The following is a 20,239-nucleotide window of genomic DNA, read 5'->3' as shown; positions in this document are numbered from 1 at the left end:
TCCGTGTTGTATTCCTAGGGGGGCGGTAGAGCCCAATTTTGAGTTTTGAGGTTAGGTTTTTTCATCAGATCGCAATTTTTGCCAGACCTGATGTGTGTGTCAAGTTTGGTGAGTTTAGAAGCATTTTAAGGGGGTCAAATTACAGCTCAAAGAGGCAAAAATGACATTTTTTAGGAGACTTTGCACAGGGGTTCTTTGAAGGCGCGTAAAATCAAAACCTGAGAACTTATCAAAACTCTGTTCTATACTTTTAATCAGAAGGGTTCAATCTCTCTCCTGTGCGAGTTTGAAGCCAAAACAACAAACGCACTCAGAGGAGATAATATTTGAAGAAAAGTGACCGGTTTTTACAAAACTTATTTTTTTAAGGGGGGATTGCAAACTTCCTGTTGATTTTTGTTGGGGGTTGTCAATTTATAAAATGTAGGTCTAAGGGAGACCTACATAGAGGTTTTTGTTTCATGTCTCTCCGACATTCATACCAGAAGTTACAAGCAATTTTGTCTGTGTTTTCTTCCTAGGAGCAGTTTTTTCAGTGTTTTATTCAAAAATAGCGCTAGAGCGCAATTTTGAGTTTTGGGGTTTGGTTTTTTCATTAGATCGCAATATTCGCCAGTCCTTGTGTGTGCGCCAAGTTTGGTGACTTTTGAAGCATTTTAAAGGGGTCAAATTACAGCGCAAAGAGGCAAAAATTGCATTTTTTGCGAAAATTTTATTTTGAAGGGGTTTTTGCCAACGTCCTGTAGATTTTTTGCTGAAAGAAGTGAGTGTATGAAAATTGGGTCTAAGTCAGACCTACATAGGATTTTTTGTTTCATGTCGCTATGACATTCCTAACAGAAGTTACATGCAGTTTTGTCTGTAATTTTTTCCTAGGGGGCGCTAGAGCGCAATTTTCATTTCGGGGGATTTGGTTGCTTAATATGTTGGTAAGGTTTGCTATACCGACGTGTGTGTCAAATTTGGTGAGTTTTGAAGCATGTTAAGGGGGTCAAATTACAGCGCGTAGGTGCGGAATAATAATAAAACACAGCAGTTTCAATAGGGTCCTTGGACCATGGCAAAGGACTCCACAGGACTGCTGTGTTTTATTATCAAAACTCACCAAATTTGACACACACGTCGGTATAGCAAACCTTCCCAACATATTAAGCAACCAAATCCCCCGAAATGAAAATTGCGCTCTAGCGCCCCCTAGGAAAACATTACAGACAAAACTGCATGTAACTTCTGTTAGGAATGTCATAGCGACATGAAACAAAAACTCCTATGTAGGTCTGACTTAGACCCAATTTTCATACACTCACTTCTTTCAGCCAAAATCTACAGGAAGTTGGCAAAAACCCCTTCAAAATAAAATTTTCGCAAAAAATTCAATTTTTTCCTCTTTGCACTGTAATTTGACCCCTTTAAAATGCTTCAAAAGTCACCAAACTTGGCGCACACATAAGGACTGGCGAATATTGCGATCTAATGAAAAAACCAAGCCATGGGCCAAGGACCCTAATTATTTTCTTATTCTGGCATCTAGCTGCCAGTTTTCCTACCGTAAAACCAAATGTAGCGTATTTCCATTTACAGTAATACACCGTTAATAACAAGATTTTACAGTAAAGATATGGCAGCTCAGTCAACAGAATTTTATCACAAAATATATAAATAAATGGGTTGTACTTGTATAGCGCTTTTCTACCTTCAAGGTACTCAAAGCGCTTTGACACTACTTCCACATTTACCCATTCACACACACACATTCACACACTGATGGAGGGAGCTGCCATGCAAGGCGCCAACCCGCACCCATCAGGAGCAAGGGTGAAGTGTCTTGCTCAGGACACAACGGACGTGACGAGGTTGGTACTAGGTGGGAATTGAACCAGGGACGCTCGGGTTGCACACGGCCAATTTGATGGGTAGTTTGCTGTAAAGTTAAGTATTTTTATTTAGACAAAAACATGTTTGGAAAGTATGGTAATACACTGTAATATTTGTTGCAATATTGGATACTATTAAAGTTTAAATGGTATGAAACTTCAAGCAGTACATATATTTTTTCTGCCAAAATAAAAAAAAAATATTACATTTAGTGAGAAAATATGAAGTACTTTATTGACAAAACATTTCCAGGTGTTTGTGGGCCGGATAAAATAAAGTGGCGGGCCAAATCTGGCCACTGTGTCTTGACTTTGACACCGGTGGCCTAAACATTCATTACAAACAAGAATATTTATTATTTCCGGCCACTCTAACATTACACACAGTTTGAATATAGGAAAGTAAAACACTATACTTTAATCCAGTGATTGTAGATGGCACCTGCGTACCACTGGTGGTGCACATACCACACTTTGAGAATCACTTATCAGTATCAATCGGTATTGGCTTGAAAAAATACAAGAAAAACATCTTAAATCCCTAGTTTATTGTGATATAGGGTTGTCCCGATACCACCAATATTTTGGTACCAATACTGGTACCAAAATGAATTTCCATACTTTTTTAAATAAAGGGGACCACAAAAAATGTCATTATTGTAACAAAAAATCGTAGGGTGCATTAAACATATGTTTATTATTGTCATTTAGTCCTTAAATAAAATAGTAAACATACTAAACAACTTGACTTTTAGTAGTAAGTAAACAAACAAAGACTCCTAATTAGTCTGCAGTAACATATTGTGTCATTTATACATTATGAGGGACAAACTGTAAAAATGGATAATTAATCATTTACTGTTAACATCGGCTTATTTTCTCTTTTAACATGTTCTATCTACACGTCCGTTAAAATGTAATAATCACTTATTCTTCTCTTCTTTGATACTTGACATTAGTTTTGGATGATACCACACATTTAGGAATCGATGCGATACCAAGTAGTTACAGGATCATAAATGGGTCATATTCAAAGTCCTCATGACATATTTACTGAGTTTATAAACATAATATGACATTTTTTAGAACGGAAAAAATGCTGTGATGCTAAATAACATCAATGTGATCATAGTAGTACCGACGAGATTCGCTCCTGTACTTGGTATCATTACAGTGGATGTCAGGTGTAGATCCACCCATGGCGTTTGTTTACATGAGCTATTGTATTCTCCTGCGCTGTGTAGTGAAGCATGTTTAGCCATTGCTCGTCCTCCAGTGATAAAGATACTTACTTTATTTGTCGCTGTGGAGGTGAAGATTAGTGATTTAGAAGTAGCTAAAACACTGTGGATGGATGTTAGCTGCTAGCTAGCTAGCAATGTCTTAAAGCACCCCTTCCTGAGGGTGTTTCAGTGTTATAACTTTACCTTTATCTTTACTTTTTACACCAAAACGCGTCTATTCTCCTTTTATCTGTCTACACACTGTGTCTGCTTGTAAGTACTCTGTGTGTGTGTGTGTGTTGCTGAACGTGCTCCTCTGCTCGCAAAATCAGCTAGGGATGTCCCGATCCGATATTGATATCGGAAATCGGTCCGATATTAGCCAAAAAAGTGAATATCGGATTTTATCGGACTGAATCTAAAAACTCCGATATAAGCTGTCCATTTTCCGCTGCAGAACTTCTATAATAGGTGACTGGTTTGATCCAGCATGCACAGCCCACGTGATCACAACAACGACAACGCGTGTGCTCAGCAAAGTGTAGTGATGTCGGCTGTGTGGAAGTATTTTAACTCACAGCATGCCGAAATGCTTATCTTCTTAAAAAAAAATCTCCACATTATGCTCGGACTGCAGAAAGTGGAGAAGGAGGAGGAGGAGTAGTAAGGGTAGTCAGCACTGACTGATTATTATTTGTTTTATGCTCTTGTTATTAGAGTGATATGTTTATTGTGTTTACACTATTCTTCAGTGAAGACTAAGAGTAATTACTACATTGTTTTGGGCATAGTCAGTCAGTGAAACTGGAGCTGTGAACTCTTAATTTAGAGCAGTTGGACAGTGGACAATATTATGTTGTTTTTGTGGTTTTTGTCCCTGCCCACAGTTGTTTCCAACATATGCTGACAGTAAAAAAATAACTGAAGTGAACTTGAATTGTTTGCACTTTAAAACGTTTTTTGTTTTTTTTTATTGTATTTATTTAGGTTATTTTTCAGGGTCTTCTAATTTATTTTTAATTTATTCTTTTCAATTGTATAATTATGTTGGTATTAGTGGTTATTTTGCACTTTAAATATAACATTTTGTTTTTATTGGATTTGTTGAGGTAATACTCTTATGTTAAAATTTATGTAACCTATTGGTTAATAATAAATGGGTCAGTTTTTCCTATACCGACTCTTGCTGACTATTGTTTTCTGTTTTAACACTACACCCTCAGTAACAGTAACATCACTTTATCAAGCCTTTTCTAACATTCTACAAAACATAATAAGGAATAAATATATGTATGATGCGTGCCTGTATCGTATCGTATTGATATCGGTATCGGCAAATACTCAGGGCTACAATATCGGTATCGTATCGGAAGTGAAAAAGTTGTATCGGGACATCCCTAAAATCAGCAATTGTCACTACGTCACGACGCACCGTCCTGCTTGTTATAAAAAAGGGCGGGGTGGTCCGGTATTTTTTTAGAGGTGGTATATTACCGAATATGATGAATTAATCAGTACCGCGGTACTATACTTGCACCTGTATACCGTACAACCCTATTTTGATAACATTTCAACTTTTTCTCTTTTATTCCACCTTGCGTTTTTCTTGGAACAGTATCCTTTGACTGTCTTGAAGGCCACAGAAGGTGCACGGGCCGCACTTTGAACACCCGTGCAATTACGTAAACCCTCAGAAAATGGGTTGAAGAATGAGTAAGTATCGATTTCTCTTTATTGTAACACTGCTTTGAGTGTGAGCGTTGCCCTGAGTAAGATGGCCGCCACACAGACGTATCTACTGTATGGGGAGTTGTGGTTTGCTGTTGTTATTTGCAGCATTATATATGGTTTTCTTTCATGACATGTTTATTGTTGGTCATTTCTCTTTATTCCTGCGACATCACGACAGTGGTTACACTCACCCATCCGCCGCGGCGCTTCAACCAGGTGGATAGACTCTTGCGGACAAACTCCCCCATGCAGTCCACGATGGTGTTCACCATGGCCGCGTGGCCGTGGCGAACGCAGTCCACCGCCAGCGCTCCGGCAACGGCGTACAAGGACACCACCTTCCCCCACGTCACGCCTGCAGGACGGCAGGTGGAAGCCGGTCAAACTTGGCCACGCCACACACGGAACATGTCGCTCAATGCAGGTGGAGGATTTTATTTTGGAAATAAAGTAGACTGGTAACAGGAAGTAACCTGCTGGTTGACAAAAAGTGGACACAGGAGCTCAAATATTTCACTTTTGATGCATTCAACTTCTGCTTTTAACATTCAGATTGTGTAAAGTGTCATGCTTCATATTGTATATTACAGCAAATGTATTCCTAGCCCCCTCCTGCTCTGCCACTGATAATCTTCCTACTAGCCTAGCTGACTTCTTATTAGCCAGGCTAACTTTTTACTAGCCTTGCTAACTTCCTATTAGCCTGACTAACTTTCTGCTAGCCTAGCTAACTTTTTTCTAGCCTGGCTAACTTCCTTCTAGCCTGGCTAACTTCCTACTAGCCTGACTATTTTTTTACTAGCTTAGCTAACTTTCTGCTTGATAAACTAACTTTTTTTTAGCCTGGCTAACGTCCTATTAGCCTAGCTAACTTCCTGATTGGTTAACTAACTTTTATTCTAGCCTGGCTAACTTCCTTCTAGACTGGCTAACTTTCTTCTAGCCTGGCTAACTTCCTACTAGCCTGACTATTTTTTTACTAGCTTAGCTAAGTTTCTGCTTGATAAACTAACTTTTTTTTAGCCTGGCTAACTTTCTGCTAGCCTAGCTAACTTCCTGATTGGTTAACTAACTTTTATTCTAGCCTGGCTAACTTCCTTCTAGCCTGGCTAACTTCCTACTAGCCTGACTATTTTTTTACTAGCTTAGCTAAGTTTCTGCTTGATAAACTAAACTTTTTTTAGCCTGGCTAACGTCCTATTAGCCTGGCTAACTTTCTGCTAGCCTAGCTAACTTCCTGATTGGTTAACTAACTTTTATTCTAGCCTGGCTAACTTCCTTCTAGCCTGGCTAACTTTCTTCTAGCCTGGCTAACTTCCTACTAGCCTGACTATTTTTTTACTAGCTTAGCTAAGTTTCTGCTTGATAAACTAACTTTTTTTTAGCCTGGCTAACGTCCTATTAGCCTAGCTAACTTCCTGATTGGTTAACTAACTTTTATTCGAGCCTGGCTAACTTCCTTCTAGCCTGGCTAACTTTCTTCTAGCCCGGCTAACTTCCTACTAGCCTGAGTATTTTTTTACTAGCTTAGCTAAGTTTCTGCTTGATAAACTAACTTTTTTTTAGCCTGGCTAACGTCCTATTAGCCTGGCTAACTTTCTGCTAGCCTAGCTAACTTCCTGATTGGTTAACTAACTTTTATTCTAGCCTGGCTAAATTCCTTCTAGCCTGGCTAACTTTCTTCTAGCCTGGCTAACTTCCTACTAGCCTGACTATTTTTTTACTAGCTTAGCTAACTTTCTGCTTGATAAACTAACTTTTTTTTAGCCTGGCTAACGTCCTATTAGCCTAGCTAACTTCCTGATTGGTTAACTAACTTTTATTCTAGCCTGGCTAACTTCCTTCTAGCCTGGCTAACTTTCTTCTAGCCTGGCTAACTTCCTACTAGCCTGACTATTTTTTTACTAGCTTAGCTAACTTTCTGCTTGATAAACTAACTTTTTTTTAGCCTGGCTAACGTCCTATTAGCCTGGCTAACTTTCTGCTAGCCTAGCTAACTTCCTGATTGGTTAACTAACTTTTATTCTAGCCTGGCTAAATTCCTTCTAGCCTGGCTAACTTTCTTCTAGCCTAGCTAAATTCCTACTAGCCTGACTATTTTTTTATTAGCTTAGCTAACTTTCTGCTTGATAAACTAACTTTTTTTTAGCCTGGCTAACGTCCTATTAGCCTAGCTAACTTCCTGATTGGTTAACTAACTTTTATTCTAGCCTGGCTAACTTCCTTCTAGCCTGGCTAACTTCCTACTAGCCAGACTATTTTTTTACTAGCTTAGCTAACTTTCTGCTTGATAAACTAACTTTTTTTAGCCTGGCTAACGTCCTATTAGCCTGGCTAACTTTCTGCTAGCCTAGCTAACTTCCTGATTGGTTAACTAACTTTTATTCTAGCCTGGCTAACTTCCTTCTAGCCTGGCTAACTTTCTTCTAGCCTAGCTAACTTCCTCCTAGCCTGAATATTTTTTCACTAGCTTAGATTGATTGATTGATCGATTGATACTTTTATTAGTAGATTGCACAGTTTAGTACATATTCCGTACAATTGAACACTAAATGGTAACACCCGAATACGTTTTTCAACTTGTTTAAGTCGGGGTCCACGTTAATCAATTCATGGTAACTGCTTTAGCCAACTTCCTACTAGCCTAGCTAACTTCCTGCTTGATTAACTAACTTTTTTCTAGCCTGGCTAACTTTCTGCTAGCTTAGCTAACTTCCTGATGGGTTAACTACCTTTTTTCTAGCCTGGCTAACTTCGTATTAGACTGTCTAACTTTCCGCTAGCCTAGCTAACTTCCTACTAGCCTGACTATTTTTCCGCTAGCTTAGCTAACTTTATTTCTAGCCTGGCTAACTTCCTTCTAGCCTAGCTAACTTCCTGCTTGATTAACTAACTTTTTTCTAGCCTGGCTAACTTACTATCAGCCTGGCTAACTTTCTGCTAGCTTAGCTAACTTCCTGATTGGTTAACTACCTTTTTTTCTTGCCTGGCTAACTTCGTATTAGACTGTCTAACTTTCCGCTAGCCTAGCTAACTTCCTACTAGCCTGACTAACTTTCTGCTAGCCTAGCTAACTTTTTTTCTAGCCTGGCTAACTTTCTTCTAGCCTGGCTAACTTTCTACTAGCCTGACTATTTTTTTACTAGCTTAGCTAACTTTCTGCTTGATAAACTAACTTTTTTTTTGCCTGGCTAATGTCCTATTAGCCTGGCTAACTTTCTGCTAGCCTAGCTAACTTCCTGATTGGTTAACTAACTTTTATTCTAGCCTGGCTAACTTTCTTCTAGCCTCGCTAACTTCCTCCTAGCCTGACTATTTTTTCACTAGCTTAGATTGATTGATTGATCGATTGATACTTTTATTAGTAGATTGCACAGTTTAGTACATATTCCGTACAATTGAACACTAAAAGGTAACACCCGAATACGTTGTTCAGCTTGTTTAAGTCGGGGTCCACGTTAATCAATTCATGGTAACTGCTTTAGCCAACTTCCTACTAGCCTAGCTAACTTCCTGCTTGATTAACTAACTTTTTTCTAGCCTGGCTAACTTACTATCAGCCTGGCTAACTTTCTGCTAGCTTAGCTAACTTCCTGATGGGTTAACTACCTTTTTTTTCTAGCCTGGCTAACTTCGTATTAGACTGTCTAACTTTCCGCTAGCCTAGCTAACTTCCTACTAGCCTGACTAACTTTCTGCTAGCCTAGCTAACTTTTTTTCTAGCCTGGCTAACTTCCTTCTAGCCTGGCTAACTTCCTACTAGCCTGACTATTTTTTTACTAGCTTAGCTAACTTTCTGCTTGATAAACTAACTTTTTTTTAGCCTGGCTAACGTCCTATTAGCCTGGCTAACTTTCTGCTAGCCTAGCTAACTTCCTGATTGGTTAACTAACTTTTACTCTAGTCTGGCTAACTTCCTTCTAGCCTGGCTAACTTTCTTCTAGCCTAGCTAACTTCCTCCTAGCCTGACTATTTTTTCACTAGCTTAGATTGATTGATTGATCGATTGATACTTTTATTAGTAGATTGCACAGTTTAGTACATATTCCGTACAATTGAACACTAAATGGTAACACCCGAATACGTTTTTCAACTTGTTTAAGTCGGGGTCCACGTTAATCAATTCATGGTAACTGCTTTAGCCAACTTCCTACTAGCCTATCTAACTTCCTGCTTGATTAACTAACTTTTTTCTAGCCTGGCTAACTTACTATCAGCCTGGCTAACTTTCTGCTAGCTTAGCTAACTTCCTGCTTGATTAACTAACTTTTTGCTAGCCTGGCTAACTTACTATCAGCCTGGCTAACTTTCTGCTAGCTTAGCTAACTTCCTACTAGCCTGACTAACTTTCTGCTAGCCTAGCTAACTTTTTTTCTAGCCTGGCTAACTTCCTTCTAGCCTGGCTAACTTCCTACTAGCCTGACTATTTTTTTACTAGCTTAGCTAACTTTCTGCTTGATAAACTAACTTTTTTTTAGCCTGGCTAACGTCCTATTAGCCTGGCTAACGTCCTATTAGCCTGGCTAACTTTCTGCTAGCCCGGCTAACTTCCTGATTGGTTAACTAACTTTTATTCTAGCCTGGCTAACTTTCTTCTAGCCTAGCTAACTTCCTACTAGCCTGACTATTTCTTCACTAGCTTAGATTGATTGATTGATCGATTGATACTTTTATTAGTAGATTGCACAGTTTAGTACATATTCCGTACAATTGAACACTAAATGGTAACACCCGAATACGTTTTTCAACTTGTTTAAGTCGGGGTCCACGTTAATCAATTCATGGTAACTGCTTTAGCCAACTTCCTACTAGCCTAGCTAACTTCCTGCTTGATTAACTAACTTTTTTCTAGCCTGGCTAACTTTCTGCTAGCTTAGCTAACTTCCTGATGGGTTAACTACCTTTTTTTCTAGCCTGGCTAACTTCGTATCAGACTGTCTAACTTTCCGCTAGCCTAGCTAACTTCCTACTAGCCTGACTATTTTTCCGCTAGCCAGGCTAACTTTCAGTTACTAGCCGAGCTAACTTCCTTCTAGCCTGGCTAACTTCCTATGGAAATATGGTAAACGAGAGTGTCCCAGTCCAGGAACCCGGAAGTGACAGGCAAACAACGACAAACAATGACCTCCATGATCACTTTCTGTTAACAGTTTGTTGCCGTGGTGAGAGTTGGCGTCTCGTAGTTTTTTAGGGTGGAAAATGTCTGCAATGTCAGCAGTTCTCTCAGCAGGATTGATGAGCCTGTCAGAGAAGCACTCAGAGGACCAAGAAGAAAGGCAGAACCCCCAAAGAGGAGGCCGTGGTTTTACAGGAACCACTTGGGACTATATTTGGTTTTACAGGAACCACTTGAGACTATATTTGGACTTGACTGGCCTCCATCCATCTGCTCTCACATTCCAGGAACCTTCGTCCTGACTTGAGCGTCAGGAAAGTCTTTCTAGTCGGACTAAAGTGCCGCTTGAAGACAGCTTCTTCCCGCTTTACCACCGTGTGCCTCAAGAGGCGCTAGTGAGTCGTGACGCTCCACGGAGAACGCTGCTAACTGCTGAATCGCCATGGTAACACCTTTCAATCAATCAATCAATGTTTACTTATATAGCCCTAAATCACTAGTGTCTCAAAGGGCTGCACAAACCACTACGACATCCTCGGTAGGCCCACAAAAGGGCAAGGAAAATTCACACCCAGTGGGACGTCGGTGACAATGATGACTATGAGAACATGATACTGTGAAAGATCAATCCATAATGGATCCAACACAGTCGCGAGAGTCCAGTCCAAAGCGGATCCAACACAGCAGTGAGAGTCCCGTTCACAGCGGAGCCAGCAGGAAACCATCCCAAGAGGAGGCGGATCAGCAGCGCAGAGATGTCCCCAGCCGATACACAGGCGAGCAGTACATGGCCACCGGATCGGACCGGACTCCCTCCACAAGGGAGAGTGGGACATAGAAGAAAAAGAAAAGAAACGGCAGATCAACTGGTCTGAAAAGGGAGTCTATTTAAAGGCTAGAGCATACAAATGAGTTTTAAGGTGAGACTTAAATGCTTCTACTGAGGTAGCATCTCGAACTGTTACCGGGAGGGCATTCCAGAGTACTGGAGCCCGAACGGAAAAAGCTCTACAGCCCGCAGACTTTTTTTGGGCTTTGGGGATCACTAATAAGCCGGAGTCCTTTGAACGCAGATTTCTTGCCGGGACATATTTAGAACGCCGGAGACCAGGGATGTCAAACTGGTTCCAGGCTGGTGATTTTAGCTTGTCCTGAAGAATTTGGAGCTAATCCTCATTTTTCATTGTCCCATTTAAAGCGCCAGTTCCATCCATCCATCCATTTTACTACCGCTTATTCCGTTTGGGGTCGCTGGTGCCTATCTCAGCTACAATCGGGCGGAAGGCAGCAAAACAGGCCCAGAGCATAATACTACCACCACCATGCTTGACGGTAGGGGATGTGTTCCTGGGATTAAAAGTCCTCACCTTTTCTCCTCCAAACACATTGCTGGGTATTGTGGCCAAACGGCTCCATTTTTGTTCCATCAGTACTTTCCTCCAGAAGGTCTTATCTTTGTCTATGTGATGTCAGATGGAACAAAAATGGAGCTGTGTGGCCACAATACCCAGCAATGTGTCTCAGAGCAATCGTCCATTAAAATGAACATATTCACTCAACTGGCCCTTTGCTTTAGTTTGTTTGTGAATAATGTCGCCATGGTGACACAAAATGTTCCCCATTTAGAGTACCCTTGTCGGCGCCAGTGGCACCTTTCCGTCGGTATGACACAGGTGGGGGGTTTGTTGTGGTCTAACTCTTGCCTTGCAGCAGGTCTATAATTACACATTGCAAGAAAATGGAGGATTGTGTTGGAATTGAAAATCAATCAATCAACCAAACAATGTTTATTTATATAGCCCCAAATCACAAATGTCTCAAAGGACTGCACAAATCATTACGACTACAACATCCTCGGAAGAACCCACAAAAGGGCAAGGAAAACTCACACCCAGTGGGCAAAGAGAATTCACATTCAGTGGGACGCCAGCGACAATGCTGACTATGAGAAACCTTGGAGAGGACCTCAGATGTGGGCAACCCCCCCCCTCTAGGGGACCGAAAGCAATGGATGTCGAGCGGGTCTAACATGATACTGTGAAAGTTCAATCCATAGTGGCTCCAAGACAGCAGTGAGAGTCCCGTCCACAGGAAACCATCTCAAGCGGATCAGCTTTGATCCTGAATCAAACGGGATTGAATCTTCAGGTGCCCAGACGGGAACTATGGCCTTGAACCCCAAATCTAGTAAGGCGTGGACACTTTCTGCTCCTTTTCACTCATAATTGAGGTGAATGAGTGACACAAATACCTTCCTTGCGGGTGGATTCCCAGGTGAGTGGTCCACCAGCCTCCCTACCTGTGGAGAAGATGTCCGCCGCCACTGCCAGGAAGGCGTCCGACACGGCGCTCTCCGACGCCACCGTGATGTTGAGTTGCCGCGCCACGTTGCGGTAGACGTTGGGGCGCAGGTACTCCAGCTCGTCACCTGCACAACAACACCCAAAATGTCTTCTATTTTGCTTTTCCTGACTGAACCCAAAAGGAAGGTCCTGTAACCTGTTTCATTTACTTCCCTCACTTGTTACATTCTACTTGCTTGAACAACTTTCTACTTATTTCATTCTGATCGCTGCATTTATTTCGATCATAACGACAAACCCCAAAAGCGGTGAAGTTGTCACGTTGTGTGAATGCTGAATAAAAAGAGAATACAAAAAAATCCTTTTCAACTTATATTCAATTGGATGGACTGCAAAGACAAGATATTTCATCTTCACGCTGAGAAACTTGGTTATTTTTTTGCATATAAGCATTAACTTAGAATTTAATGGCAGCAACATGTTGCAAAAAAAGGCATTTTTACCAGTGTGTTACATGGCCTTTCCTTTTAACAACACTCAGTGAAGGTTTGGGAACTGAGGAGACACATTTTTGAAGTGGAATTCTTTCCCATTCTTGCTTGATGTACAGATTAAGTTGTTCAACAGTCTCCTGCCTCATATTATAGACCATCAATCAATCAATCAATCAATCAATGTTTATTTATATAGCCCCAAATCACAAATGTCTCAAAGGGCTGCACAAATCATTACGACTACAACATCCTCGGAAGAACCCACAAAAGGGCAAGGAAAACTCACACCCAGTGGGCAGGGAGAATTCACATCCAGTGGGACGCCAGTGACAATGCTGACTATGAGAAACCTTGGAGAGGACCTCAGATGTGGGCAACCCCCCCCCCCTCTAGGGGACCGAAAGCAATGGATGTCGAGCGGGTCTAACATGATACTGTGAAAGTTCAATCCATAGTGGCTCCAAGACAGCAGCGAGAGTCCCGTCCACAGGAAACCATCTCAAGCGGATCAGCAGCGTAGAGATGTCCCCAACCGATACAGGCGAGCGGTCCATCCTGGGTCCCGACGAGCGGTCCATCCTGGGTCTCGACTCTGGACAGTCAGTACTTCATCCATGGTCATCGGACCGGACCCCCTCCACAAGGGAGGGGGGGACATAGGAGAAAGAAAAGAAGCGGCAGATCAACTGGTCTAAATCCATCCCATCCATCCATCCATCCATTTTCTACCGCTTATTCCCTTTCGGGGTGACGGGGGGCGCTGGCGCCTATCTCAGCTACAATCGGGCGGAAGGCGGGGTACACCCTGGACAAGTCGCCACCTCATCACAGGGCCAACACAGATAGACAGACAACATTCACACTCACATTGCCTGTGTATCGGCTGGGGACATCTCTGCGCTGCTGATCCGCCTCCGCTTGGGATGGTTTCCTGCTGGCTCCGCTGTGAACGGGACTCTCGCTGCTGCGTTGGATCCGCTTTGGACTGGACTCTCGCGACTGTGTTGGATCCATTATGGATTGAACTTTCACAGTATCATGTTAGACCCGCTTGACATCCATTGCTTTCCTCCTCTCCAAGGTTCTCATAGTCATCATTGTCACCGACGTCCCACTGGGTGTGAGTTTTTCCTTGCCCTTATGTGGGCCTACCGAGGATGTCGTAGTGGTTTGTGCAGCCCTTTGAGACACTAGTGATTTAGGGCTATATAAGTAAACATTGATTGATTGATTGATTGATTCACACACTAGGGCCAATTTAGTGTTGCCAATCAACCTATCCCCAGGTGCATGTCTTTGGAAGTGGGAGGAAGCCTGAGTACCCGGAGGGAACCCACGCATTCACGGGGAGAACATGCAAACTCCACACAGAAAGATCCCGAGCCTGGATTTCAACCCAGGACTGCAGGAACTTCGTATTGTGAGGCAGACGCACTAACCCCTCTCCCACCGTATTATAGCCATCACACATTTTCAATGGGAGACAGGTCTGGACTACAGGCAGGCCAGTCTAGCCCCCACACTCTTTTACTATAAAGCCACACTATTGTAACACGTGGCTTGGCATCATATTGCTGAAATAAGCAGGGGCGTCCATGATAACGTTGCTTGGATTGCTCCAAAAGCTGTATGTACCTTTCAGCATTAATGGTGCCTTCACAGATGTGTAAGTTACCCATGCCTTGGCCACTAATGCACCCCCATACCATCACACATGCTGCCTTTTACACTTTGCGCCGAGAACAGTCCGGATAGTTCTTTTCCTCTTTGGTCCAGTCTCCCTTCTGCTATTTTAGCCTTCATATTGCATCATACATTTTAATGGGAGACAGGTCTGGACTACAGGCAGGCCAGTGTAGTACCCACACTCTTTTACTATAAAGCCATGCTGTTGTAACACCTGGCTTGGCATCATATTGCTGAAATAAGCAGGGGCGTCCATGATAACGTTGCTTGGATTGCTCCAAAAGCTGTGTGTACCTTTCAGCATTAATGGTGCCTTCACAGATGTGTAAGTTACCCATGGCTTAGCAACTAATACACCCTCCATACCATCACACATGCTGCCTTTTACACTTTGCGCCGAGAACAGTCCGGATGGTTCTTTTCCTCTTTGGTCCAGTCTCCCTTCTGCTATTTTAGCCTTCATATTGCACCACACATTTTAATGGGAGACAGGTCTGGACTACAGGCAGGCCAGTGTAGTACCCACACTCTTTTACTATAAAGCCACGCTGTTGTAACACGTGGCTTGGCATCATATTGCTGAAATAAGCAGGGGCGTCCATGATAACGTTGCTTGGATTGCTCCAAAAGCTGTATGTACCTTTCAGCATGAATGGTGTGCAAGTTACCCATGGCTTAGCTACTAATACACCCCCATACCATCACACATGCTGCCTTTTAACACTTTGCGCCTAGTACAGTCGTGGTGGTACTTTTCCTCTTTGGTCCAGAGGACACCACGTCCACAGTTTCCAAAAATAATTTGAAATGTGGACTCGTCAGACCATTTTGCCTCAATCCATCTTAGATGAGCTCGGGCCCAGCGAAGCCGGCGGCGTTTTCTGGGTGTTGTTTGCATATTAGAGTTTTATCTTCGGACTTACAGATGTAGCGACCAACTGCAGTTACTGACAGTGGTTTTCTAAAGTGTTCCTGAACCCATGTGGTGATATCCTTTACACGTGGATGTTACTTTTTGAGGCCTGAGGGATCCGAGGTGCGTAATATCATGGCTTACGTGCAGAGATTTCTCCAGATCCTCTGAAACTTTTTAATGATATTACGGAGTGTAGACGGTGAATTCCCTAAATTCCTTGCAATAGCTGCTTGAGAAATGTTGTTCTTAAACAATTTGCTCAGGCGTTTGTTGACAAAGTGGTGACCCTCGCCCCGTCCTTGTTTGTGAACGACTGAGCATTTCATTGAAGCTGCGCTTATAGCCATCCATGGCACCCACCTGTTCCCAATTAGCCTGTTCACCTGTGGGATGTTCCTAATAAGTGCTTGATGAGCATTCCTCAACTTTCTCAGTTGTTTTGCCACTTGTGCCAGCTTTTTTGAAACATGTCGCAGGCATCAAATTCCAAATGAGCTAATAGTTGCAAAAAAATCACTTTTTCCAGTGTGAACATGAAATATCTTGTCTTTGTAGTCTATTCAATTGAATATAAGATGAAAATTATTTTTTTGTATTCTCTTTTTATTTACTATTTACACAACGTGACAACTTCACCGCTTTTGTATATTTGACTGATCTTTTCTTGAAACGTTTCCTGCTTGCAAAAGATGTGTTGACTCCCTTCCACCAATCAAACAAAGCCCGAGGTCACATGACCACACTCCAACCACATACTAGGAGTGTCCAAAACAAATAGCAATTCTTATTTAATGAATGATTTGTAATCAATTAAAAAAATAACTTCTTTTTTCAAAATCTGTCCCGTCCAGCCATTTTATTAAATGTTTTGGAAGAATTTTACTCAACAAAACCCGTTTTATTTGAAATGATATACACATTTATCACAGCTGGTTATCTATTTTTGGTAGGAATGTAGTTCATCATAGCACCGGCACCCAATCTTATTATAAACTATTGATTTTAACTTGAGAAGCCATGCTGAATGGAATTGTTACCTGCAAGAATGCAATCAAATGGTGTGGTGCCCCCCCCCAAAAAATATGAAAAACTAAATTCATATCATCGTGTGTATCAGAAGCTAGCGAATGCTAACATTAGCCCTGTTTTAACGTCACACGTGCTTCTTTTGTACTTCCCCTTTTGATACCATGCCGATATCGGAGTATCGGCCGTTATCGGTTTGATACATCGTTGGCGCGAGTCATTCACACTTGAATGTGAGGAAAAAAGTTGGACCAGGTGAGATAAGTCAAACAGAGAACAATGGAAAATACTAACTTATTTATTATTAACCGTCTGGAATGGACTTACGCTGTCTTTAAGTTGGAGTGGAGAGGTAATAGTTTGTTTTGGCGACCCCCGATGGCAAGAATAATTGATTAAATCGAGATCATGATGCAGTAAGTTGAATGATGCGGACACGCTTGTTACTGAACACTTTCTAATACTGCCTTGGACTGTTTGTATGTGTAATTATTATGCATATATAATTATTTGATACTTGTTTATATTGACACATGATGCTTTACACAGCAGTATTGATCGATTACGTTGAATGATGCGGACACGTTTGTTACTGGATACTTTCTAATATTGCCTTGGAGACTTTGTATGTGCATGTAATATGCAACTATAATTATTTGATACTTGTTTATATTGACAAGTGTGATGTTTTACACTGCAATATTGATCAATTACGTTGAATAATGCAGACACGTTTGTTACTGGATACTTTCTAATACTGCCTTGGAGACTTTGTATGTGCAAGTAATATGCAACTATAATTATGTTATACTTGTTTATATTGACACATTTGATATTTTACACGACACTATTGATCAATTATGTTGAATGATGCGGACACGTTTGTTACTGGATACTTCCTAATACTGCCTTGGAGACTTTGTATGTGTAAGTAATATGAAACTATAATTTTTTGGTACTTGTTTATATTGACAATTGTGCTGTTTTATGCCACGACATTACATGTCCAGCTTGTGTGCTTAGCTGTTGCATAGCTGCTGGTAACCTGCGGCCTCGCATATTTACGTTGTCAAAGTGGTACTTAATGAATACTTAAGTCTACTACGCTACTGTATTTAATGTTGTCATTATAGTGATGCTTGATGAATACTTAGGTCTACTAGGCTACTGTATTTAAATGTTGTCATTATGATGGTACTTAATGAATACTTAGGTCCACTACACTACTGTATTTTAATGTTGTCATTATGATGGTACTTAATGAATACTTAGGTCTACTACACTACTGTATTTTAATGTTGTCAAGGTGGTACTTAATGAATACTTAGGTCTACTACACTACTGTATTTTAATGTTGTCATTATGGTGGTACTTGATGAATACTTAGGTCTACTACGCTACTGTACTTTAATGTTGTCATTATTGTGGTACTTGATGAATACTTAGGTCTACTACGCTACTGTGTTTTAATGTTGTAACTATGGTGGCACTTAATGAATACTTAGTCCGACTACACTACTGTATTTTAATGTCACTATGTTGGTGCTTAATGAATACTTAGGTCTACTAAAGTACTGTATTTTAATGTCATTATGATGGTACTTAATGAATACTTAAGTCTAATACACTACTGTATTCTAATGCTGTAACTATGGTGGTACTTAATGAATACTTAGTCCTACTACACTGCTGTATTTTAATGTCACTATGTTGATACTAAATGAATACTTAGGTCTACTAAAGTGCTGTATTTTAATGCTGTCATTTTGTGGTACTTAATGAATACTTAGGTCTACTACACTACTGTACTTTAATGTTGTCATTTTGTGGTACTTAATGAATACTTGGATCTATTACACTACTGTATTTTAATGTTGTCATATTAGTGGTACTTGATGAATACTTAGGTCTACTTCGCTACTGTATTTAAATGTTGTCAAAGTGGTACTTAATGAATACTTAAGTCTACTATGCTACTGTATTTAATGTTGTCATTATAGTGATACTTGATGAATACTTAGGTCTACTACACTACTGTATTTAAATGTTGTCAAGGTGGTACTTAATGAATACTTAGGTCTACTACACTACTGTATTTTAATGTTGTCATTATGATGGTACTAAATGAATACTTAGGTCTACTACACTACTGTATTTTAATGTTGTCATTATGGTGGTACTTAATGAATACTTAGGTCTACTACGTTACTGTATTTCAATGTTGTCATTATGGTGGTACTTGATGAATACTTAGGTCTACTACACTACTGTGTTTTAATGTTGTAACTATGGTGGTACTTAATGAATACTTAGTCCGACTACACTACTGTATTTTAATGTCACTATGTTGGTGCTTAATTAATACTTAGGTCTACTAAAGTACTGTATTTTAATGTCATTATGATGGTACTTAATGAATACTTAGGTCTACTACACTACTGTATTTTAATGCTGTAACTATGGTGGTACTTAATGAATACTTAGTCCTACTACACTGCTGTATTTTAATGTCACTATGTTGGTGCTTAATGAATACTTAGGTCTACTAAAGTGCTGTATTTTAATGCTGTCATTTTGTGGTACTTAATGAATACTTAGGGCTTCTACACTACTGTACTTTAATGTCATTTTGTGGTACTTAATGAATACTTGGATCTATTACACTACTGTATTTTAATGTTGTCATATTAGTGGTACTTGATGAATACTTAGGTCTACTAGGCTACTGTATTTAAATGTTGTCATTATGATGGTACTTAATGAATACTTAGGTCTACTACACTACTGTATTTAATGTTGTCATTATAGTGATGCTTGATGAATACTTAGGTCTACTAGGATACTGTATTTAAATGTTGTCATTATGATGGTACTTAATGAATACTTAGGTCTACTACACTACTGTATTTAAATGTTGTCAAAGTGGTACATAATGAATACTTAGGTCTACTACGCTACTGTATTTAATGTTGTCATTATATTGATACTTGATGAATACTTAGGTCTACTAGGCTGCTGTATTTAAATGTTGTCATTATGATGGAACTTAATGAATACTTAGGTCTACTAAGCTACTGTACTTAATGTTGTCATTAAAGTGATACTTGATGAATACTTAGGTCTACTACACTACTGTATTTAAATGTTGTCAAGGTGGTACTTAATGAATACTTAGGTCTACTACACTACTGTATTTAAATGTTGTCAAGGTGGTACTTGTTGAAAAAAGTGTTTTCTTAGGTGGTACTTGGTGAAACAAGTTTGAGAATCACTGCCTAAGTAACTATGTTGCTGCTCCACGCACCTGTGCGGGTCTTACCTAGCCACAGGAGCACCGCCGAGACCTCCCCCTGCGTCCCCCAAGAAGAAGCAAGCTTGGTGGGCTCAGGCTTGGACCATCCGACCCCCGCCCGGCTCAGCCTGGACTGGATGTAGTCCCGGCAGAGCGCCCTGGCCTGCGACACCAGCTCCTTGTCGGTGGGCGAGCGGTCGAACACCTCGGCGGCGAACACGGAGGAGCGGCGAAGCATCTCCATGACGTCCTCCGGCTCCGCGGCACCGCCTCACCCGCCGCTCAGCTCGCCGCCTCCCGCTGCCTCTGAGGCGGCCGCCGCAGCGCGCGAACCTCGCTCTCCCGCTTCCGGGAAGGTTGGAGGTCCCGGATTGGAACAATTTGAATCCGCCAACTTTATTATCAACAGCGATTAAATGGCCCGTTTATGACGAGAGGTATGTTAATTAATTTATTAATAAACAAACATGTAGGGTAAAATGTCGGAAGAATCACGTTTGCGTCCACAAGGAAGAGGAAGAAGAGAGAAGAGAAGAAGAAAGTCGACATTCCTTGGAAGGACTATTAAATGCCGGTAA

The 20,239-nt window shown here is 41.0% G+C and overlaps 2 protein-coding genes across 4 annotated transcripts in view; both read right to left on the bottom strand.

Annotated features, from left to right (window-relative positions):
* Positions 1-5,160, bottom strand: part of LOC133543808 (cysteine protease ATG4B) — a 53,492-nt gene extending 48,332 nt beyond the window's left edge. Inside the window, exon 1 of the mRNA XM_061888606.1 lies at positions 5,020-5,160. Within this exon, the coding sequence (XP_061744590.1) occupies positions 5,020-5,023 (4 nt within the window). The 5' untranslated portion in view covers positions 5,024-5,160. The remainder of the gene's footprint in view (positions 1-5,019) is intronic.
* LOC133543809 (bcl-2-related ovarian killer protein homolog A-like) overlaps positions 1-20,238 on the bottom strand; it is a 45,140-nt gene extending 24,902 nt beyond the window's left edge. For 2 of the 3 annotated variants that reach the window (XM_061888608.1, XM_061888610.1), the window contains exons 1-3: positions 19,689-20,238; positions 12,244-12,372; positions 5,020-5,183 (exon numbers count right to left, since the gene is read on the bottom strand). In XM_061888608.1, the coding sequence (XP_061744592.1) occupies positions 5,020-5,183; positions 12,244-12,372; positions 19,689-19,905 (510 nt within the window). In that variant the 5' untranslated portion in view covers positions 19,906-20,238. The remainder of the gene's footprint in view (positions 1-5,019; positions 5,184-12,243; positions 12,373-19,688) is intronic. The other variant, XM_061888607.1, reaches the window with a different exon arrangement.
* Position 20,239: the final 1 nt, after the last annotated feature.

This window comes from Nerophis ophidion, linkage group LG26, assembly GCF_033978795.1.
Source record: "Nerophis ophidion isolate RoL-2023_Sa linkage group LG26, RoL_Noph_v1.0, whole genome shotgun sequence".
NCBI lineage: Eukaryota > Metazoa > Chordata > Actinopteri > Syngnathiformes > Syngnathidae > Nerophis > Nerophis ophidion.
This window is presented reverse-complemented; position numbering and strand designations above follow the sequence as displayed.